The sequence below is a fragment of the Neolamprologus brichardi genome, chromosome 15, assembly GCF_056152115.1.
Source record: "Neolamprologus brichardi isolate AB-2024 chromosome 15, ASM5615211v1, whole genome shotgun sequence".
In the NCBI taxonomy this organism is placed as follows: Eukaryota; Metazoa; Chordata; class Actinopteri; order Cichliformes; family Cichlidae; genus Neolamprologus; species Neolamprologus brichardi.
In genome coordinates, this window is record NC_142118.1 from 3,739,921 (window position 1) to 3,761,775 (window position 21,855).

General features: G+C 41.6%; 1 protein-coding gene across 1 annotated transcript; it reads right to left on the reverse strand.

Annotated features, from left to right (window-relative positions):
* Positions 1-91: 91 nt before the first annotated feature.
* mfsd2b (MFSD2 lysolipid transporter B, sphingolipid) lies at positions 92-20,225 on the reverse strand. The gene is made up of 15 exons (XM_087852011.1): positions 20,093-20,225; positions 19,274-19,623; positions 15,115-15,240; positions 14,891-15,015; positions 10,030-10,153; positions 7,561-7,639; positions 7,252-7,433; positions 5,902-5,992; positions 4,208-4,329; positions 3,626-3,709; positions 2,062-2,145; positions 1,813-1,922; positions 857-1,000; positions 477-653; positions 92-360 (listed from the first exon to the last, which is right to left on the reverse strand). Exons 2-15 carry the CDS (start codon positions 19,604-19,606, stop codon positions 312-314), a joined length of 1,830 nt encoding a protein of 609 aa, XP_087708137.1. The 5' UTR covers positions 19,607-19,623; positions 20,093-20,225; the 3' UTR covers positions 92-311.
* Between the last annotated feature and the right edge of the window lie 1,630 nt (positions 20,226-21,855).

A 21,855-nucleotide genomic window follows, 5' to 3' on the forward strand; every position in this document is an offset into this window, starting at 1 on the left:
CAACATTACAAAAAGCACTCTCTACAACATTTATTCATCTCATCTCATCAAACCTTTTGGAATCATATATTATAAATAAATAACAGTGTTGTAGAGCTAAACACAGCAAATAACTCTACACATTCATTTATATAAATTAAGTAATCTCATATATTTATATATATCCAGTATGACTGTACAATACATGTGAAAATGAAACAAAAATGTTTACATTAAATCTATTTAGCAGTGTAATGTACACTAATGAGCAACTTCCCAGACGCATTACTGGAATCCGTGGCTTCGCGTCTTCACTCCATTCGACGTTTAGGTCACACGTTACTCGGCTCTTCCGCTGTTCTGGAGCCGATGCTTTGTTTCCTATGTGAGAGACACAGAGACACTGGTTTCAAATACAGCGTTTGAGTCCAGGCAATTTTCTCCTATACACTTCAAATGTCAGTATAGAGGTCAAAGGTTACAGGTTTCTTTCTCACCTTAGCTCCTCCAGGCAGACTTTATTCCTAAGCCGTACATCTTCAGTGATGGGATAGAGGAGCAGGATCATTAAGCCCGTGACGATGAAGGCCACTGGGGCAGCGCCGATCAGCAGCTTCAGGGTGTACACCACAGGGGGAGGCTGCTTGCAGGCGCCTGTGTCGTATCCTGCAAACCTACAAGCAATGACGGAGAGGCTCTGTTAAAATGCGCGAGAGGAAATGAGCATCGGGCCGGACTGTGCAGCCCTGCAAATGAGCAAACTCGACACCTTTCGTGTGATGAATTATGCATCGCACCAGGGGTTAATGCATTTCGGTGAGGTATCATGCTAAGTGCAGACGTTTATCATGCATGTGTAGCAGTAATGCAGACTTACTCCAGGCAGAGGGTGGACACTCCCAGGGAGATCCCAGAGGCAAATTTGGTGAAGAAGACATAGAAGGAGTAAAAGATGGCTTCGTGGCCTTTACAGTAGGGGTTGGCCAACCTGAAGTCATCCACCACATCTGGCAGCATCGACCTGGATTGAAGCACAAAAACAGGCGTGCAGAGCTGAATGAGCATATGTCGTTTGTCATAAAAGTTCAACATCACAGTGAGCCATGGTAAAACTTTAGGCTGATACGCGCCGAGACCTCCCTCGTGCTCTTACTTAGGTTATCTCACACGTGCAGTCAGGATGGCAGCGTGCAGCGATGTGAGGTCAGAGCTCTGATATACCAGTGGGCCAAAATTACAGAGCTAATAACACGATTAGATGATGAGCAGCGGGCGGGACAGGATAAACAATCAGCCCCTTCCAAAATAAACAGGCCCCCCTCAGGAGGCTGTAATTTAGGTTTTTCAAGGGAGGGGAAAAGAGATGAATGAGGAGAGGCGAGGGCCTTAGCAACGACTGGAAAACAGATGTAGTGATACCTCCGGCGTTGCCGGGGCTCTGTGATGGTATGGAAGATTTATAGTAGACGGGTCCTGTAATTCTTAAAAATGACATCATTTCATGACCGTGGCATGACCTTGGTGAGCGCTCAGGGCCCTCTGACAGAATGGCTTGATTAATGACATTTTGCATCAAATCAAAGGGGATTAAAATGAACAGCAGAGCGTACATATAGCAGGGTTGAATTTAGGTAAACAATATCAGCGGCTTAGGGGATTTCAGTTTTATTTAATCCTTTATAACAAGGGGCGGGGCAACCAAATTTATATTACTTAGCAGATGGCAGGGACGCTCACGGGACCGTTGACTACAGGGCTTTTAAAATTTTAGCACAAATATTTACACCTAATTTATGTTGACGAGCGTGTTTCATCTGAACTGTTGAGTCTCACCATGGCAGGAGGAGCGATGCAGCCACGGTGAGTCCAGAGGAGACGGCCACAACGTAAGCCACTATGACGTTAGGGATGAACACCAGCATCAGTGTGAAGGGCAGGATCCACTGGAGAGACAAACACACATCCATAAAAAACAAACTTTCTTAAAACTGCTTCTTTGGTCAAGACAAACACTTTAAAAGCTCATCCACAAGAAGGCACAAACAAAAAGTCTGATGGTCAAAGCTGAATGAATTTACTCACAGTGATGCCACAAAAAGCTGCCGTCTTCTTTCCAAATCTCTGCAGAAACCACTGCCACAGTGGAATGCTTATTACGGCGGATACCTGAGCAAACGTGTGCAAAGGCGTAAAGTGACTTAGTCTGTAAGTTAATTTAGAACTTACAAAAGAAAGCGGAAGCGAATGGATGGACGAATGGGCAAAAGAAACAATAGTATTAGGAAAGATGGTCAACGTTTAAAATAACATGATAAGTAGTGCTAATACTGGACAAAATAATAATCCTTTACACCAAGTAACGCGAACACTTCAATCCGGCTTTGGAAATGTAAATGACACAGATTTGCACAGATTTTGGATTTTTAACAGTGTTTTCACACATTTTACAGCTTTTCCTCCTGGTGGTCATTCATACTACACCAAAGTAGGTAATAGAGATGGGAATCACCATACATCCCACGATACAATATTATCACAATACTTGACGCACGATACGATATTATTGCAATTTTTTAAAATATTTTGCGATATTCAGATTCTGTACATAAAGGTAAACTTTATCAATATTCATTTTATCTAATATCAAAGTCTCACACTCAGTCTTTCTCTCATTTCAGTTTTATTGTTGACAAACTGAACGGTTTGTATTACAGTCTAGTCCAACTTAACTGAACGCAACCATCTGGTACAATTATAGCTATTCTGAACTATGCAGTTTATGAAAACTATGCAGCCCCTTCAGCAACTGAAGAATTTGAAAGTAAATTAAAACAAAATATAATTTTACATTAAATAAAAAAGTTTTAAACTTAATTAAAATAAAACATGTCTTAAATTAAAATAAGTAAACTGTCATGTTTATTGGTGCCAAAAAAAAGTGAAACACATTTGGACAGTGAAGGAATGTCAGGATTCTTGCTCAGAAAAAGGATCAACATGCTCTGAAGTCAGAGCACAAAAACCTTTTTGTAACAAAATATCGATTTCTGCTGTCCCTGTATCGATACATTATTAGCAAACAAAATATCACGATGCTACACAGTATCGATTTTTCCCCCACCCCTAGTAGGTAATAGATATAAAATTCAATTAGGGTTCTGCTGAGGTTTCTTCCTGTTAAAAGGGAGTTTTTTCTTCCCACTGTCGCCCATATGGGTACTGTTTGACTGTTGTTTTCTCTGTATCACTGTCAGTTCTTTACCTACAATTAAAACCTCCTTGAGGCAGCTGCTGTTGTGATTTGGTGCTACGTAAATAAAACTGAATTAAATTGAATTAAATTGTAATTTTACATGTTTATTTTATTTTTTTTTACAAATTATGCCTCTTATGCTGACAGATTTCTTTCATTTACAACAGCAGCATTTCTTCATCATGTACAAGAACGTACTGTTCATTCCTTTTTTTTCTATAATAAGATGTCTCAGGGATTAAATTTGAAGTTAAAAGTTCTTCACATTGATTATGTGGCACATGATGTGAAATGAAGTCGAGCTCCCCACATTACCTTGTAGTTAAAATGCATAAGGTGTTACATTTGGTTACGTTAATGTTGCAGATCTTCAGTGCTAAAAGCTGCACTCACCAGGATGGTCAGGACAATATTCTGGAAATGATCCCTCAGGTCGGCTGCATAAGTGCAGAAGAGGACAAAGTTGCTCTGGATCAGCTGCAAAAAGCAGAGATGAAACATTCAGATATTCAGTCTTGTCTATTCAGCACTGTAGCTGTGCACTCTTGCTATGCTGAGCGCCAAATAAAGTGACTGGAGAAGCTGCTGACAGTGTTTTTGCCGGGATTTATTCCCGCTCTGGGGCTTTCGCAGAAGACAGCTGATAACTCCTCTGAGATGAGAGGATATATGAAACAGAGAACCAGATCTGATGCAAAATTTGACAAGTTTGCAATCATTTAAACAGCGTTAAATTGAGGTTGAAAAGCGAGCATCCGCGCACATGTGATAAACAAAAAGCAAGAACACACTGCTGGTATCACTCCAAATAGCCCTGCGACTCACAACACGCTTAAAAACGATGAGCTTTCAGTAAGTGCTCTTCTACTCTGATCAAATCATCATCGAGCGCCAGCAGTTCTCCCACGCTGTAAGGTCTCCATTTACTGTAAGGCCGAGTGTCATGACTGAGAAGTGCTCTGCCAATAAATTTACCTGAATGGCAACAGTGATGAAGAGGAATGCAGCGGTCAGAGAGAGGTATGGCCCGTGCCTCATCACCAGGACGAAGGCCTGCTGGAAAGAGACCTGCTTCTCGGTCTTCGGGGCGTATGGATCTGAAACACGAGGAATTAGAATAAGCAGTATATCAAATAACACCCAGCAAGGGAAAGCTGATAGATTTGCTCACTGGAACTACTGGAACTGCCCCTGCATTGCAGTGGACTGTGCTCGTCTCAGTTAGAGGTGTCATTTATAATAAAGAGCAGAGAATGAGGGCTAATGTGATCACATCTATGAGACGTAGCCCAGTATATATGTTCTTACATATTCCAGTAACTCTAAGTATTGTGTTATCAATTTCTAGATAGGTTTAGATTAAATTTTGCCTGTTTGTGTTTGTTTTTTTAATTTTATTATACTGGTATCATGCAACAAAAGTCCAGTTATGAAGTATGTTGGGTAGAAGACTAATTTGGTCTCAGCGAAACTGGTTTAATCCTGAAACAGTTCCTCAGGGGCCTCACTGAATAACAGTTTTAGTTTAGTTTAATTGATTTTTTATATAAATATTACAAGAGTAAAAATAGTTACTAAATTCTTCTGCTGACCGTTGACCAGCCTGCACATTGATTTAGATGTATTCCAATCCATGTCCATTCCTCTGTGTAGAACCGGTTAAACTGTCAGATGTTTGTGATTTTCTTCACTTAAACTGCTCACTTCAAGTCTTTCCACAACATTTCTGTCGGCTCAACGTCCAAACTCTACTCAAACTGTTTCAAAGCAATAACCTTCCTTGGCAGAAATGTTTGCTTAAGGCCATTATTTTGCTTTATGAATCACTTGGATTTGGTTCAGATGTCCAGACGTTTTCTATGATGCTGTTCCGGTGCGGAACATTACTAAAACCCTATTTTTCAGAGGTGGGGTCGACTCTTATGGTTGGAATGAAGTGTTTTCTTTTCTCTTAACATAAAGCTTCTCATTTAAAACCAAAGTGTTCTATCTTGGTCATTCCTGTCCGCAAAACATTGTTCAAGCAGCCTGTCCACGTGACCGTTGGCAAGCTTCACAAAGGCAAGAGGGTTGTTTTTGTAGGGCAGTGGCTTTTTCCTGCCAAGCACCCACTGTTGATCACCGTTCTCCTGATGGAGAGTTGGTGACAAGTTAACCTGGTGTCCTTTGAGACCTTCCACACTGTGAGCGATTTTGTCCATTTTTAACACAGTTTTTGAAGATGTTTGCGTGACCTTTTCATGAAACCTTTTTCATGAAGTGAATGTCAACTATCGTGGGGCGATCGTGGCTCAAGAGTTGGGAGTTCGCCTTGTAATCGGAAGGTTGCCGGTTCGAGCCCCGGCTTGGACAGTCTCGGTTGTTGTGTCCTTGGGCAAGACACTTCACCCATTACCTACTGGTGGTGGTCAGAGGGCCCGGTGGCGCCAGTGTCCGGCAGCCTCGCCTCTGTCAGTGCGCCCCAGGGTGGCTGTGGCTACAATGTAGCTGCCATCACCAGTGTGTAAATGGGTGGATGACTGGATATGTAAAGCGCTTTGGGGTCCTTAGGGACTAGTAAAGCGCTATATAAATACAGGCCATTTACCATCTATTACAACTGATTAACCTTTTTTTTGGTCAATTTCAATACTCATTAACACACAATCACACAAAAATTAAGTCCTCACCGTCTCTCTCTTTGACACCCAGGAACATCACCACAGTGCAGATGACGAATACTCCTCCAATAACGCCGGCAGCTATCGTGTACACCTGCTTCTGCAGAGAGAAAGAAACGTACAGTCATATCTCCATCTAGATATCTCGTTTCATGGAGGCGACACAACACAGTCTATTTTGAGACTTTCTGCAATCTTTAATTCATAGTGCCCTAAAAAATTTAACTCTTTCTTTTTAACACGCTATAGATCAATTTTTGGAAACAAACGACACAGAATGTGTCAGTTTTTTAGCCTACATGGCTTTTCTTTTCTTCAATTCTTTGTCATTCTATCACTCACCAGTGCATGATTTATTAATGTGACATCTATGGGGAGCCAAACTATCCGTGCTTTCCAAATACTAGCAGGAACAGGAAGAAACCTCAATCTATCCGTATCCCAAAATACAGACATTTAAAGCTGTAAACCAACAGGAACTGCTCTGCCTTAAACAACCTCTGTTTGTTTGCTATTTTTCCATGCGGCTCAGCCCAGCAGGTCATTATTATTTATGCACATCAAACACTCCCTGTTTCTGAGGGCAGACGGAGTTTGCCCAGACGGTGTGCCACCCTCACCAGCAACCACGGAGGAATTTAGTGGGTGGCTGCAGAGGGTTTGGGCTGCCCTGATAGGGTTCACCCAAAATCCATTGAAAAAGAACCATTTGAAGCCCAAATAGCTGCGGTGCAACCCCAAATCCAACACTGGACAGATTGGACTCTGGCTTGTTTCATCTTCACAAAAAAAAGCCTCATGATGGATGCTCAGTTTATTCACAGTTCTGCAAACTGAAATGCGGACATGAATGTTTGCCTTTCCCCTTTTTTTTCCAACTTTAACCTAAACTGCAAATAAGACACTAATATATTGAGCACATCTAAGATGGCTTCAAATGTTCTGGGTGAGGCATAAACAAGCCCAATGACTGGCAGACTGTGGCGACCCCTCAGTGCAATGGGGCAAGATGTGGAGTGTGATGCCAGGGGAAGCACCCCCTTTGTGGTGGTGAGGGGGAAACTGGCTCAGGGTGCGAGGATCAGATATCAAACAGTGGTGTTTCCTTTTACTCCCACGAGGTAAATATAGGAGTAAAAAGGTAAAAGAACCTGTAGACAGTAAATATGGAGCCAATTGTGAACAGTCCTCCTTTTCATTCATCACTGCTTTTTTTAGCCTCTAATATTCTCTATAACTGCCTTGAGCACACACACAAACACACCACAGCCCCGAGGTAAACTAGAAGTTATTTTCAAACCAACTCTTTGCCCTACTTTTAGCGCACCTGGCTTCCTGGCTTGGCACGGTGATACTTACAGCATATGACAGGTACTCCTTAGAGTGCACCATGCTCTTCACGATCTCTGCCCCGCTGCTGTTGCCAAGGTAACCAGCCGACATGTTGCTGGTAGGGCAGTGTTTCAGAGTGTGAGCGCTGGCCACAATCTGTCCCTGGATGGCAGCACCCACAAGTGTCCCCAGGACCTCCATTGTCATTCCTGCCATCAAATGAGCAAAGATCCAACTCTTGGTTGCAGCACTTCAAACGCTATGCAAATGAAAAGCTGGAGCAAAGATTAATTCAGCACTGCAGGCATTAAGAACTTTGTGCATATTAAAACTTACGGTAGGCAGTGGCTGAGTCTCTCTCCTTCTGGTCCGTGCTCAGGAACATTGTGAGAGCAGAATAAGGCACATGGAAACACTAAAGAGGAGCAGAAAGACGTGGACAGAAATAAATGCAAGTCCTGCATAGCAGACAAACAGTTGCACAAGTCTCCCGAGGAAAGGAAAAGATAATATTTTATTTTATTTTTAGCATTGCTAGCGGCTTATTTCTAGAAGATTGAAGGTTGTAATACTTTGGTCCAGAACAAAATGTGTCTCCGCTGCTACTGAATCAGTTACAACCGAATTTTGCGCTCCGATTGTGGTTCCCAGAAGACGAATCATAACAACAGTAGTTTCCTACCCTCAGGCACCAACATGAGGTGGACATTTTTTCATAGTATGTGTCAAAATCTAATAGATAGATAGCCATAAAATTAAGCAAGCATGTTAATAGTCCCCACAAATAGTCCCCGCAGAACTGAAGAAGCTTCTTGGATGAGAGGTGAAACATCTTCAAGCAACTCAAAGAAGTCCAGACACTTTGCTTTCCAAGCTCCTTAGATCTCTCTCTTAACTTTTCCAAGTACCTAAATCTAAAAAGATTGCCTTCATCCTTAAAAATGTTTGCACATTACCATGCTGATATTAGCATTTAAACAAAGAACAATTTACAGGGGCTGAAGAAGTAAACCACTTAAGTGCCATAAAGCTTCCTCAAATAGTCACTTAAGCTGGCTCAAAAAGTCCCTTAAGCCGCCTATGTTAAAATGACCAACATTACAGCAGAAATAAATATTGTGGTCTGGAACAAGAAATTATTAATGTGTAAAGCTTATTTCCTACTCCTCTAATATATTTTACTTCTTATTACTCATTATTATTTAGGTGAGATTTAAGTGAGTCAGTGTAGCTGCTAACTGTATGCTAGCCTTCACCTCAGCTAACTGAGGTTGTTAGCTAAGATCTTCTTGGTCTCTTTTGGACCAATTTTCTTAAATTATTCTATATTAAATTATGTCAAATTATTTTATTTGGTGCAATTATCTAACAAATAACATGGTGTGACCAAGAAAACAACCCAATTCTGATGAGTGAAAAGCTAGCATTTTTGTGTTTGGCTAACCAGGCTTGTTGCCATTAGCTGATCGTTTAGCATGTCTTCTGGCTCCAAAAAAACAAACAAACAAAGAAGCAAAACGAGAAAAGAAAAACAAGATTGTTGCAGCCAAAATACTAAATTCAAAGCTTTAAAACAATGGGTGATGTCTCAGTGGCTATGTCCATCATTTTTTGACAGTCCATGTATGCAAAAGAAGAATGTAACTCATAGCCCTACTGTGCTAAAGTCCAGTCAAACTGTTAAAAACAAAATCTGGCTCATAACCGGGAACACCCTTAATGCCTTTTATCTATATATTCCAGAGAGAATGCTGAAGGAAAATATACACGGTATATAAATATCAACAGCAATTTCTGCAGTTTCCATGCTGGCCAACCTCAGATCTGTTTTCTCCTTTCTCACCACCTCTCCCAGAGAAAAGGCGAGCAAACCAAGTCCTGCTTCACTTTGTAATTTACACAAGGGCTCAGTCAGCACTGTGGCCAAATGAGTATGCATAGCCACAACGAAAATAAATGTGACTCTGTAAGGACTTTTTTCAGCCATCGCTCCTGTACAGCATGTCATTTATGGGGCTTTTACTGGACGCAAACACATTTGGGAATCAAACTTTCCTACACAGAGGTGAATGAAAACTGATTAATTAGATGGAAAGCTATTATTAGTTGATTGCATAAACAAAGGAAATGTTGAATTCTAACCTCTGTTTACAGAATGTGAATGATAACAGCTGCGCTTTCCCAGAAAACTTCACACAAACACACAGGCAGAGACAATGAAGGGCGGCTAAAAGTGGCAACCAGCATTTATCCGGCAAGAGGTTCCTGGCAGGACTGACCGTATACTTATCAAGTAGTTAGAATGACATGCCGTTACAGCTCACCACAGTGTGGCTGCAGTGGGCTACATGCTCTGCAGCACATACTATATGGGGTGCCCCAGAATCAGAACAGAAAGAGGCGGAGGAGGAATGGTTTGGACCATCACAACAAAAGGGAACCTAAATAGCTACACTTCCCCATTTGAGGTAAGGTGTTTAAGCGCTCTGGGTTTTAATCTGCTGCTCATCTCACAAATCAAAGCAGAAATCCTACGAGGGGCTGTCAGAGCCTGCATGAGATGACTGTAATCATTTCCACTTTGAAACCTTGTTATTCCCAACGTTTCCTGCGTTTTGTCTATACGTTACATAATCTGTCATCTGCAGACTGTGAGCTGCATCAGTCCGAGCTTTTATCTCCCGTTTCAACTTGACATCTCTCTTGTACTGCATGCGCAGTCCCTCCGAGTGATCTGAAGCATCGCACACACATAAATCTGAATTTCTTAAACGCACACAGCTCTGACAGAGCGTGCATACTCACGGTGATGAGGGTTTGGTAGAGGCAGTAGAAGCCGAGGTACCAGATGAACCGGCTGCCACTGAAAGGAGGAACGTACCACAGGTAGAAGTACGAGATCACCAGGAAGGGAGTGCAACCCACCATCCTGTAGAAAACAAATGACAGTGTGTCAGATAAAACTAAACATACCGAAGCAAAAATATCAGATTGTTTCTGAAAAGGTTTCATTAAAAAAAACACCACCTACTAAAAAGGCGGCAAACTTGGATCTGAATTCAAATCCTCCATTGTCACCGCTTCAACCTGTCACAGTAAGTGTTACAGCAGCTGTGCTCTGTCATTTTCATAGCGCTGGTAATTTGAGGCCATATTTCTGTCAGATTACAGTCAGTTTAAGCTGAATGCTAAATGATAATGTTGTAAGCATGGCAGGAATCTGCCTTGGGAGGGGAATACCACAGTATTTCAAATCCTCATGAAAGATCCACATACACAAGCACACAAATATGTAGTCCACACTCGTGCAAACGCAGCATGAAGCAATTCTGTCGTGTTGTGCTATGTTTTTTGGATTTTTTTTTCTAAAACGTTGTGGGCCATGTATAATACATAAGTAAACAACGGATATGTATCATTATGGTTAAAGCAAACAGCTGTGTGCTTCAAAATGAAGAGAAATGCTGACAGATGATGGATGATGGACAGCATGACTTGGCTGCAGACAGTATGTATCACCAACCCTGCTCCTCTAAACAGTAAATGGAGTTTATCCCGCAGTGCAGACCGGAATAGCTGTAGCACAGCCACACCTGCAGGTGGGGGGGAAAAAACAGAGCGATTGAATTTAGGTGACTGTCACAAAACCCACGGGGGCTCTGACCTCTGACCCGCTCTTCGCCAGGAAAGAGAAAGTGGGAGAAAGAGGTAGAGAGAGGCTGATTGCAGTCATTTCTGGCATCATCCAGCTTGGCTACCTCACTCTCTTCCTGATTGTTTGCTGTAACAAAGGCGACTGACATCGCTGGTGCTGCAGTATTGACCGCTTGGTCATGGGAGCGATGAAAGGGCCCCGGGGCCGGTGAATGGGACAGTTAGAATGTTCCTGCAAGATGACTATGTCCGGGGAGAGGCAACAAAGGCACGCACACACACACAAGCACACACAAACACTAGCATACTCTCTCACACGTCATGCACGCATGACTACACACCTGTCACACCTGTCCTAATAATTTGCACAGCCTTAATTAAACCAGAGAAGATTGATAAGTAGCTGGCACTTACAATTCTCTCCTCAGTGACTTGTCGAGGACACTTGCGGCATTTTAATTAAAAGATGTGCGACTGGGCAAAGGGGATTTGGAAGAGGTTGTGTAGGTGAGATTACACTTTCTTTGCTGATTTTAGGCTTAGTCATGTTCATATATCCCAGTGGATATATAAGTACATTTAAAACCACTACATTTGTTGGGACTAGTAAAAATCACTGGTTGCGGTGAAGGATTTTGCTTGCAGTAATCGCTCAGATTAGCAGGCTGTCGAGGCGCAGGGGTGATCACAGTGGTCGCCTTTAGGGAGGCAACTTGTCTCCAGACAGTTGCAGTTTGGGTCAGATTGTCTGAAATCACTCTCAGACAGCTCAGTGTGGGTTTGCAAATAATCGCTGTGTAATTTTTAAGCTCAGATTGATTGCTAGCACACTGCAAACCATATAGGATCTAATCCCAAAGTGATTGCAACTTGACCCCATTCAATCACAAGCTGATAGCAGACTAACTCCGTCTCATTGTTGTTTGATCGCCGTTGTGATGCACCAAAGATGCTTTGAAGACGGCACAGAACTGCACCTCTCCTTCAAAGCACCCATTTCAAAGGCAACGAGATTACAAGCAATAATTTTGTTCATACTGCAGTATCTAACCACTGCTTCCCCTCGTGTGACTGTAGCATTAGCTTTCTTTACATGTGACGACTGTGACAAGTTCTCTGTAACACAAGGAACCATAAAACTGTTCGCCAGCTACACCTGCTTTTGTTTCATGTATTTATCTCTTTGTTTTCATCAAAACCTCCCATCTATGTTTGTCACAGTGCTCCCAAACCCAAGTGAGGGCATTTTAGTTAGCCGACCTGCAATCTGGTGTCAAGGCTACTAGCGCTGAACCCAACAACGGATGTGTGTGCAGCTTAGACAGCAAGGTTTTCTAAATGTGTCCCTGCGAGGACTTTGCTGACCGGTCTGTACAGCGGTCAGCCTGATAGCTGTCACGGCTAATGAAACAAACGCTACCGCAGTCAACAGAAGTTCAGCACTTGTTAAGATTAAAATACGGGTTTGTAGCATTTTGAGTTTTGCGGATGATACTTTTCAGCTCTCAGGTATTTAAAGCTATAACTGTAGGACACTTACTAATAATTGAATATACTTTTATTGTCTGTTTTTGGCTACATTTACTTAACTAAACAAATTCTGTCACTTAACTCTCACTCTGTCTGTCTCTGATGGAGACAATCTGATAAATCTGCTTTCTCAGGCTTGCCACAGTGATGGTGGTTTGCTGCCTTCACAAATAATAAACACGGCAGTACCCAAGGGATGCGTTTTAGGCTAAAAGACTCCATCCTTAAGAACTGAAGGCACAGATACAAATCACTTAATGTCTGGTTGTGGATGTGTCAGCCAGAGGGAAGAGAAAAGCACTTCCTGCCCAATGGACAGAAGGGACTTCCCAAAGAAGGCTTTGCACGCATCTCATCGCAATTATGACCAAAAACACACATTAAAAATACCCATAAACACCACAAGTTCACAGTGGGCACACGCACATATGTGCACACCGACAGCTTCCCAGGGGTAATCGAAGCTGATTTAACATCAGCATCTGTCTGCTACTGAATGTGGCTGGCTGGCCACACTTGATTGGTCCCCCTCCAGCACTGTCAGCCAGTGTTTAATCTATGGTTTATAATGGAGGAGCATTAGATTGCCTGCCTGTGTAATTACATCAAGTGTCATGCCAGTGTGTTCAAAAGACATGTACTCGAAAAACACATACACACACGTTTAGCTGCTTATGGGATGATTTTCGAAACTGAGGCGATAGCGTCTTATAATCCAGACTTACAGAGTCGCAAAATTCTAATTGCACTCAAAGCCCCCTGAGATGCTGAGGTTGAGTTTGCAGATAAAGCAAAAAGAAATGGGACGTGGCACATTACATAAATGTATTTAAGAGAGCACCAGCGGATGATTTATGAACAAATGCAGATGAACGTCTCTGTTTTTTCTCCTTGTGTGGCGTTCAAAAGTCAAAAAGAGCAGCCCACGTCCTTGAAGTGTACAGACTGTATAACTAATCAGAGGGAGCGTCTAAAACAACAAATTCAAGCATAACGGCTGTTTATCTAGCACAATCCTCAGGTGACAAACTCCAGTTGGAGAATAATTTTGCAAAACTGGAGCACACGGCTTGTTTTTGTTGTGGTTTTTGCATAAACATTAGCATCATGTGGGGGGCCATATTATGTCTGAGAGAGTGGGAGCAAACCTAAGTGAGTCCCAGGGTCTGTCAACAAATTACAGTCCTTTACATAAGACACTGAAACCAAGAATTACATAACCTAGCTTTATAGTTTCGGTAAATAGTTCCATAAACAGTTTAGATTGAATCTTTACAGGAATCTGGAGTAAAGACTACGGCTGGGCTATATCATACCGTTCACGGTGATACCGGTGTAATTTTGGGCAACGATAGGAAAATAAAATATCGCGATAGAATATGGGTAAAACGCGCATGCGCACTGCCTATGTTTACATACGTACATGGCGGCGACGCAGAATGAGAAGAGCGAAAGCGGATCGTTAAATGAAACGGATTAACCAGAATTGGTTTGTTAAAATGCTGCAACTTCAGTGGTGTGGAACTGGTTTAGCTTTCGTCCGTCAGATACACAACAAAGCACAATTTTTGGTAGAGCATGCTAGCAGGCCGTCGTTATTACCGTGTTGTTTGGAAAATACGGCACACTTAAAATCAATCCTTTGATTTTTCTGAAAATCGACAGTACCCCTTATAATCCCGTGTGCCTTATGTATGAATTCTGGCTGTGTTTACTGACCTCGAAACGATTTTATGTACACGGCGCTCGAAAATCTGTCAAATGTTTCAGTACAACTTTGCTAAGCTACGAAGCCGCACTGCTTGATGGATTGTCGGAGCATTACGGCTCCGACAGTACGTATCACCTCGCGGAGTGATACGTACTGTGCTTCAACATAATATTACGGTATTGTGTGTGTATAACCTCTTTTTAAGTTTTGTGGATATTATACATGGTTATGCTGAGGATATGTTGACCGGTTTCCACTGGAAATGCCTTTTGGTTAAACTGTCAGCAAGGAATTGTTACATTTTTATGTAACTTTAATGCACATAAAAAACAACTGCTTCTTTAAGTGAAGATACATTGATGGGATTTTTTGCACTAATAAAGTTGTGGAGTTGTAAAGTATTTTGTCTAGTGTCAATTATATAGTCAGTTATATCGTTATCGCAAATTTTCAAATGTATATCGTGATAAATATTTTTGGTCATATCGCCCTGCCCTAGTGAAGACAATCATTATAGATATTATGATGCAGTCTTATAACTTCCACTTTATGCAGTGTATGCTTTTATTCCAGTTGGGGAACACACATTTATGAATTCACTTAGTATTTGTGTGTTTTATTGGAAGAATCCCCAGTGAATGTCTCTGCCAGTGGTATCAACCGGCATTTATTAGAATACACAGCCAGTTTTTAAAATTCCATCAAACTGGGAACAAATTATCATTTCAGCTTTCCTGTATTAGTTTATGGAGAGAGAGGAGAGGGTCTCACCAGGGCATGAGTCTTCCAATCCTGGTCCATTTGCTTTTTGTGATGAAGAAACCGACCACAGGATCGGTCACAGCACCCCAGACTTTACCGATGAACAGCACCATGGAGGCCTGGAAGGCGTTAATCTGAGGAGCGCAACAGGGACACGCTGGAACTCACAGGCACACATTTCCATACCAGTTCATTTTTTTTTCATCTGTGAAAGTCGCTTCCAGTGCGCTTACCTGAGCAACGTCGAGCAGGTAGATTTGCAGGAAGAATCCTGTGGCGCTGGCAGCCACTTCCTTGGGCGCGCCGCCGATGGCGAAACACAATTTGCTGCATAGCGACAACTTCTGGCTCAGGTCGGTCTGGGCAAACAGATGTGAGAAGGGACAAAAAACACCAGTATATTTAGATCACAGCAGTAAGTATATATTTATTCCACATACAAGACTAGAATTAGGGATGCAACGATACCAATTTTTTCAAACCGATACGATACCGATACTTGGATCTGAGTACTTGCCGATACAGAGTACAAAAAACGATACTTCTACCACACACGCACACACAAATGCAATGAATTGGAAGACAGGTTTTATTATATTCTCTGCCGATAAAAAATAAAATCTTAATAAAAATGACCACAAAAAAATTTCAAGTGAAAAATAAGCACTTCTGTTAAGTTATTGCAGAGTCTCCACATTGTAATTTAACAAAATATCACTGAACTATTGGCACTGTCTCGAGCTTTCCGAATAATAAATAAACACTTCTGTTTGGAATAAAATAAATACAAATTAGGTTTGCGAATAAATTAAACTTTTAAATTATTGAAGAGTGTCCAATAATAATTGGCCCCCTAGTGGCCAATCTAAACAACTACAACAGAAATGATAAGCCACCCTCTGATTAATGAAATAAGTTGGTATCGGTTCATGGTATCGGTTAACTTTTAAGAGTATGAGTACACACACATTTTACAGTATCGGCCCCGATACCAGTATCGGTACCGGTGCATCCCTAACTAGAATAGTCATAAGCATATTTAAAAATGATGAAACTGTAAGTTCCTTCAGTCAGAAACTCTTCCCAGACACACCAACACAAATGAAGGCGTGTCCTTCTCACATTATTTAAGTCATCAGAACAGGCTTGCAACACAAAGAGGTGTCCTTGGTGCTCCAAAAATAACATTTCCTCTATATCTTCCTGTTGCAATGATGCAGTGATTCAGTGTAAAGAAACGTCACATATGACATCTGTTTGACTGTGAACTGCACTCCTTCAAATAACCCCCACCCCAAACTGCATAATACGGTGATCACATCTCCCTTTATCTTTGCCTCTCTTTGCTCATTCATGACTGTGTGGGAATGTGACTGTGTGTAAATACATTTTCAAAAAAAAGGATCAGAAGAAGACCCCCTGCCAGCTGTTAGCACTGTGGTCTATGTGTGCAGACACAGAGCCCACAGAGGAGCCGAAGAAACCCACCGAGTCTCCATTTCCTTCCCCGTGCTCTGCTAAAACCATCAGGCATGTGACTCTGCGCATTTGTGTTTAGCAAGGGCGAGCTTTCATCTTCAGACGCGAAGACGACGAGACACCACAGTCTAGGAGAGCCCAATATTTACAACTGGCTGTGAACACATATCGACCTTTTTTCCCCCTTTTCTCCTTCTGGACGGCGCAACCTTTAGTGTCAGACGCACAAACAGCAGAGTCGACACACATCTAGTGGCCAGGCTGGTCCACAGCTACTCCCCTCAGAGCTGCATGAAAGACATAAATCACCAAAGTGGCCTCAACCCCTACTGACACACTGTTATTATCCGCCTCACATTTTCTCTTCCCCCCCCATCAAAATATGGAAGGGGTTGGAGAACGACAATTACCAGGAGGGAGGTGTGTAATTATTCAATCTCAAGACAAGCGGGTCAGAGGTAAGTAAAGGCTGCGCGGCGGTTCCGGCTTCAAAACTCTCTCTTCTTCTGCTCTCACTGCAATTACCCCTAATTGGAGAGGGAAAAAAAATCAAAGTCTTTGGTGTCTGGAGAACGCTGTTTAACTGATGATGTGCAGAAAATACTCTCTCTCTGTCTCAAAACACTTTTTCTTTCCCCCCAAAATCTTACACTCCATCTTTCATTACTGACTTCTTATCGTCAAAGAGGATAAACAGGATATCCCTGCTACTGTTCATAGCATAGACACACACAAATGAACTGTATATATACAGAAACACTATCTGAGGAGGGGAAAAAACATTTAAAAACAGAGTACTTGGAGAGTTCACATAGTGAGCAAAGGGGCAAGGACAGACTAATCTCTAAAGTTAATGAAACTGAGGGAAAATGATTTAGGACTGAGAATAATTAAAGAAGCGAGGGAGGGAAAAACTGAGCTTTTTGCACACACTCGGTGTTTGCAATGCTTATGTCAAACTGGTAAAAATGGATCCATGTTGAGTCGCTGAAAGGGTTTTGGACATTTTGGTGCACCAGGTTTACGCCACAGAATCCAGTTATGTGTGTCAACAAGAGCAGCTTTTTGCCCTCCATTCAGCTTATGGATTATAAGCATGAAAGTAAAGTGATGGCAGCAGGCCATTATAAATGTCCACAGTAGGCTTAGTGACATGGCTCAAGGCCCTTGGATTTTATCCAAAATTGAAACATGAACTAGTGCGCAGAAGTGATTTATTCTTTCTCCCGACAATACTGCATATGAATAGATATCATCGCGATGTGACGAGCGCTTTTGTGATGGATTGGAAAGTTCTTGGTGTATAATTTCCCATGCTACTACTGAGTGTGCATCTATCATGTCATCTGAGTAGTTTAAAAGAGAATATGTGTTTCACGTGCAACATTCCTTTTGTAGTCCTCATCTTTCAGAGAGAATGGAACGCAAGAGTCTACGCTGTAAAACACCTTTAATCCTTCCTTTGTTTTAAAGGTAGCTCAACTTGACATGTATAGATTTATAGATTCAAGAGACGATGGAAAGTAAGTGAGTTTAGTTGAGGACGGTTACAGAGCTGATGTTTTCATATGCTCATCATGTTAGGATGCGGGGTTAGGAGCACGCTAGCTTCACGTGAAGGCAACTAATTCATCAGTTCTGTTTCTATCGCACATAATTTGCATTTATTGATTTGAACTTTTCAGATAGTGTAATAACTTCCCCGTCTTTTTTGACCATTTTTCTTTAATCAATTTAAAATGTGCAAAAAAAAGCAGTTCATCCAACTATTGTAACAGAAAATCAGACTATAACGCTTTTATACTTGTATGTATTGAGCTTAACAGCTTTTGTAGCATTTTAGCTAGTCCAGTAAATGTACATTTGATTTATTTAATTTCAATTCTTTGTCTAAGATGAGTTTGTTTAAATCCCATTTATAACCCTAAAAAGTGATTCGTGCTTTATTTTCACGTCACTGTTCTGCTGCCTGAAGAGTAATCCACTTCACAACCATTTGATTGAAGCAAACGTGTAAAATTTCAACTGTCAAGTCAAATCCAATGAAACAAAATGCGTCGCATATTTGATAGCTTGGCAGAGATGAAATAGTTGCAGAACTGGTTCAATTGCCGTTCCCCGAACACCCTGAGCTAATGTAACGAAACAAAGAATAGATGACTAACTATTATGGTATTGCATTGAGATGACACCACGAACTGTAGTATCTGTCTTTACGAAGGAACAATACTCCATGTAAGGAATTGGTTGTCTGTCTTTCATTCCCTTGCCTGTGGGTGATGTTCTTGTGAGGACCTATAATCTTCTCATGATTGAAGTGCAAGCACATTCCCATGCACGCAAAAAAGCTTTGCATACCTCACACCAACTCATCACACACACTGTGCAACGTCTATAAGGTTAAATGAAACGACAACAGCAAAAAATTACACATAAAGCAACACATTTTCTAATCACAGCAAATTTGCCCTCTAGTCACTGTTTAGTCCTATAATAGCTGTGATAATGACTGCCTCTTTCACTGCATGTCACCACTGATATAAGACAAAAGAAGCTAATCATCAAGCCGATCTTGCCGTCATCAGTGGAAACAGTCTTTCTCACATGAAAAATAATCAGCTTCCGGACAGTGAATGTGTTATCTGAGGGATTATAGGTCACAGGAAAACAATGGAGGTAATTAATCCCAAACAGATAAGCAAATAAACAGATCTATTTCCCAACTTTATCCAATCAAGTTATTCAGACTCATTCTGAGCCTTAAAGACACCAACTGAGATTGAAAGTCTCAGCAAGCCTTAATTGTCAAAACAAAGGTTACAGCTATGAGAGTTAAAATTAATGCGCACACATGCAAGAGTGCACAATAGAAACAAAAATCACCAACAAATAAATGATAAGAGAAGATCTTACCTGCTGAGAGGTTTTGGGAAACAAAGGTTCATTGGGCTTTCCTTCAGAGCCTTGCACGCCCCTCTCTCCCTTGGCCATGGCTGAAAGACTGTGTGTGAGGCGACAGCCGTACCTCTGCGTGTGTGACGGGGTGCTGTTGTTGAAGTGAGTGTGGCTGTGACTCCTTGTGTGAGCGAGGGCGCGAGGAGCCTGCTGCCAGTGAGTGGTGTGTGTCAGAGGCTGAAACTGGATGTGGCTCTGACTTCGGGTGTGTGCGTGGTGAGTGACAGCTCCAGAGGCAGGGAGCTCCTCCTGCTCCTCTGCTCTAACAACCCTGCTGCTTTCTGCAGCCATTCACACGCTGTGGTGCTCTGGAATGAGGCCAAGAGGAAAAGACCAAAGTCAGACAGGTTGTGTCACACACACATTTTTTAAAGGCACTTTCTCTGTCAGCACAAGGGCAGAAGAAAGAGTTCATATGCTTGCGCACAGACAAATGCAAGGGCAGGAGAGTTCACTAAATAATACCACGCACCTATCCACACAAACAAACGAACACACTCCCTGTCTTGAGATCAAAATAAAACTAGAATGTAATTCATGGCACCACCGTGATCTGCAGCATTTGACATGTTTGCACAGCTGGCTTTGAGAAACGGCACAAACGGGAGCGCAAATGCGACGATGTCCCGTGCAGGAGGAGCAGCCTCCTGTGTAGTCTGCCCTCACGTTACTGTTACTGTAAGTGCATCCATCAACAACCAGTCTGCATACCTACATGAACACCAGAGCCCATTAAAAAATAATAATAACAGAAGCATTAACCAGATATCAACTCACCCCGTGATGATGGGAAATAGCCGGTGCCGCTCAGTTAGCAGGTTAGTTTTGAGCTGTCAGTGAGGTGATCTGCAAGTCACTCAGTCTGTCGGGCAGGAGAGGAGACTGCGGAGGATGGAGACGGGGTGCGCGTCTCCACTCCTGCGTTCAGTACAGTGACGCGCTGCGCCCTACAGCGGCCGCACCGGTGTTTCACATAAACGGAGAGATAGTGGCATCATTTTATAATCAAGCCACTATCTCTCACTATCGTCTCCTTTAAGCTCGGGTCAAAATCACCAACCTTTGAATTCCTATAGTATCTATATTTATCACTTATGTATAAAATAAAATAATAAATAATAATAATATATAAATAAAATAAAATAAAATAAAATAAAATAAAATAAAATAAAATAAAATAAAATAAAATAAAATAAAATAAAATAAAATATTTTTATCAGTCTTTCTTAGCTCCTGTGTTATTGTCTGGTTAGTTATCTGACGGTACGAATCTTTTATCAGTCCATTATCGGTGCTTCACACTGAGAGTGTTCTGGTCATTGCAATCCACGAATCCCATTCATGGGAACTGGCAGTTGCTACAAGTGGAATGTATGCAATGCAGTTTGGTTTCATATCTTTTTGCATTGGTGTGCTTCTTTGGAAGAGGGAGCCGGAAACGGAACTCCTAAAAAAATGCGCTCAAGAATTTAGCTGCATATTTCTTACAATGCATTATTATCATCATCAACGTCTTCACTATTATATAGTTATTGTGCGGATTTAGTCCCCGGGAAGCACCAAAATCCAGACCTAAAGGCCTACAGATCTATAGTGGCAGCAAATCCTAAAAAGAAATGATGCCGTTCAAACTAAGCATTTTTTAATCGTTGCGTTTTTTGATTATGAGGCTACACAAAAATGTCAAATTCAGATGATTTGAATGAGATTTGCGCAAACAGTGAAATGTAATGTTAAAAATGCACTTCCTCTAGAGATGGTAGGACAGATTATTTTGTGTGTTTAATGAAAAAATATTCCTCAAACACGTGTTTTGACTGTCACATCTATTTTATTCACAGCCTAAAGCACATTTAAACAACAGAAGTTGACACAAAGTGTTCCAGAGGTGTGTTTTTTGCAGAAAGCAAACATGACAGTGATTAAACAGTGATTGGTCGTTAAAATCTGCTCAGAATGTGTAAATCGATGCTGAGTCATATGACTCAGCATCATGTCATGTGTCAGCCATGTGTCATGACTTATGAGATAAGTCATGACACATGGCTCTTACCTACATAAGCTGCCTTTGTAGTTTTAAAGTATCAGTATCAGTATTAGTATTGGCGATACTGGCCCTGTATTTACTTGATATCGGGTTGATACCAACATCTGCAACTGTAGATGTCTCCAAAGAGTCCCCTAGACTTCAGTTTTAAAATGCACAACTTTACAGCAGAAATGTTTACAGCCTTATACAAAAAACAGTTTAGTCCTCCATGACTGATTTCTGACTACATAATAACTGTAATGAGTATGAAATCTTAAACTGGGTGTTTTCTTGGTTGCCATTTTGGTGTTTGGTCCAACTGAGATACTGAGGGATGGTGCTGAAGCTCATGCTCATATGTGAGCAACTTGTAAATCACCAAGTAAACCATAGGTTGCTTTTTAAATGCGACAACAAGATAAATGTAGAGAATAGCTCATGGTTTTATTAGACTTCTAAGAAGGTGGGCCTCTTTTTGAAACTGCCCTCTGCTGGTCATAACAGCAGGTTA